Source organism: Empidonax traillii, unplaced genomic scaffold (assembly GCF_003031625.1).
Source record: "Empidonax traillii isolate 1590-97213 ecotype Southwest subspecies unplaced genomic scaffold, ASM303162v1 scaffold4797:size9205, whole genome shotgun sequence".
NCBI lineage: Eukaryota > Metazoa > Chordata > Aves > Passeriformes > Tyrannidae > Empidonax > Empidonax traillii.
This window is the reverse complement of record NW_020959990.1, coordinates 1-1,375: the sequence shown is the minus strand read 5'-3', so window position 1 is coordinate 1,375 and position 1,375 is coordinate 1. Positions and strand designations below refer to the sequence as shown.

Genomic DNA, 1,375 nt, shown 5'->3' with positions numbered 1-1,375 from the left:
TTGTAGCAGAGTTTTCCCTCCTGACCATCATGTGCTACAACCGCTACGTTGCCATCTGCAAACCCCTGCACTACGGGACCCTCCTGGGCAGCAGAGCTTGTGCCCACATGGCAGCAGCTGCCTGGGCCTCTGGGTTTCTCTATTCTCTGCTGCACACAGCCAATACATTTTCCCTGCCCCTGTGCCAGGGCAATGCCCTGGGCCAGTTCTTCTGTGAAATCCCTCACATCCTCAAGCTCTCCTGCCCAGGCACATACGTGAGGGAAACTGGGCTTCTTGCTTTTAGCGCTTTACCTTCTTTAGGATGTTTCATTTTCATAGTTTTCTCCTATGTGCAGATCTTCAGGGCTGTGCTGAGGATCCCCTCTGAGCAGGGACGGCACAAAGCCTTTTCCACGTGCCTCCCTCACCTGGCTGTGGTCTCCTTCTTTGTCACCACTGCAACATTTGCCTACCTGAAACCCCCCTCCATCTTCTCCCCATCCCTGGATCTGGCCCTGTCAGTTCTGTACTCGGTGGTGCCTCCAGCCCTGAACCCCCTCATCTACAGCCTGAGGAACCAGGACCTCAAGGATGCCCTGAGGAAAATGACGACTGGATGCTCTTCTGAAGCATCAAACTGCCTGGTTTCTGCTATGTAGCATTCAGGATGGAATTCACTAATGGCCTGACCTGCCCTTTCAGGGTTTTTGGGGAGATTATTGAGTTGATTCTTGCAGTTTTGTTCTGTACAATGAAATATTATTATGCATTCGCCTTCTAATGTAGTGTCCACCTGAATTTGAATCAGAGATGTAAAAATGTTGAATTGTGCTCTCTGAGTATTTAAACAAAATAAAGGACCCTGCAGTGCCTTCTTTGTCCAAGACCCTTCTTCTCAGCTGTTCCTAAAGGACAGCACACTGCAGGACAGGGGGGATTGGCAAAGGCCAAGGGCACTGCCAGGGAGCAGCAGAGCTTGGGCTTTGCAGAGCTGCTCTTTCCACTTCCACACTGGCCTTGTGAGCCCCTTTCTGGCTGCAAGGCCTGAGTGCTCTCTGAGCACAGTCCTGGGGGTGGGAGCCCTTTGAGCACAGGCAGGGACAGGCAGTGGGAACTTGTGAAGCAGAGCTGGGCTCCCTGACAGCATCTCCAGGATGCTGTGGGATCTTCTGAGGGCACTGCATGGACTGGGTCACTTCTGTGCCCTTGCTGCAGGGCTGGAACTCTCCTGCAGTGACACCAGGACACTCCTGCTCTTTGCATTGCCAGCCTGATTTGGAAATCCAGTCTTGCCCTGCTGTTGCCAGGGACATGCTGGGAGTGCTTCAGAGCTGCCATCCTGGGGCAGCTCCTGCCCAGCGTGGGCAGGCACAAGGTCTCTCCCCCTGCTCCT

General features: G+C 53.7%; 1 protein-coding gene across 1 annotated transcript; it reads left to right on the top strand.

The window, feature by feature from the left end:
* The first annotated feature begins 17 nt into the window (after positions 1-17).
* Positions 18-641, top strand: LOC114072991 (olfactory receptor 14J1-like). The gene has a single exon (XM_027910799.1). The coding sequence runs from the start codon at positions 30-32 to the stop codon at positions 639-641; it is 612 nt and encodes a 203-aa protein (XP_027766600.1). The 5' UTR covers positions 18-29.
* The last annotated feature ends 734 nt before the right edge of the window (positions 642-1,375 follow it).

Bases quoted from the DNA above. Each gene is read 5' to 3' on its own strand.
- LOC114072991 (XM_027910799.1), top strand. From the start codon at position 30: ATGTGCTACAACCGCTACGTTGCCATCTGCAAACCCCTGCACTACGGG.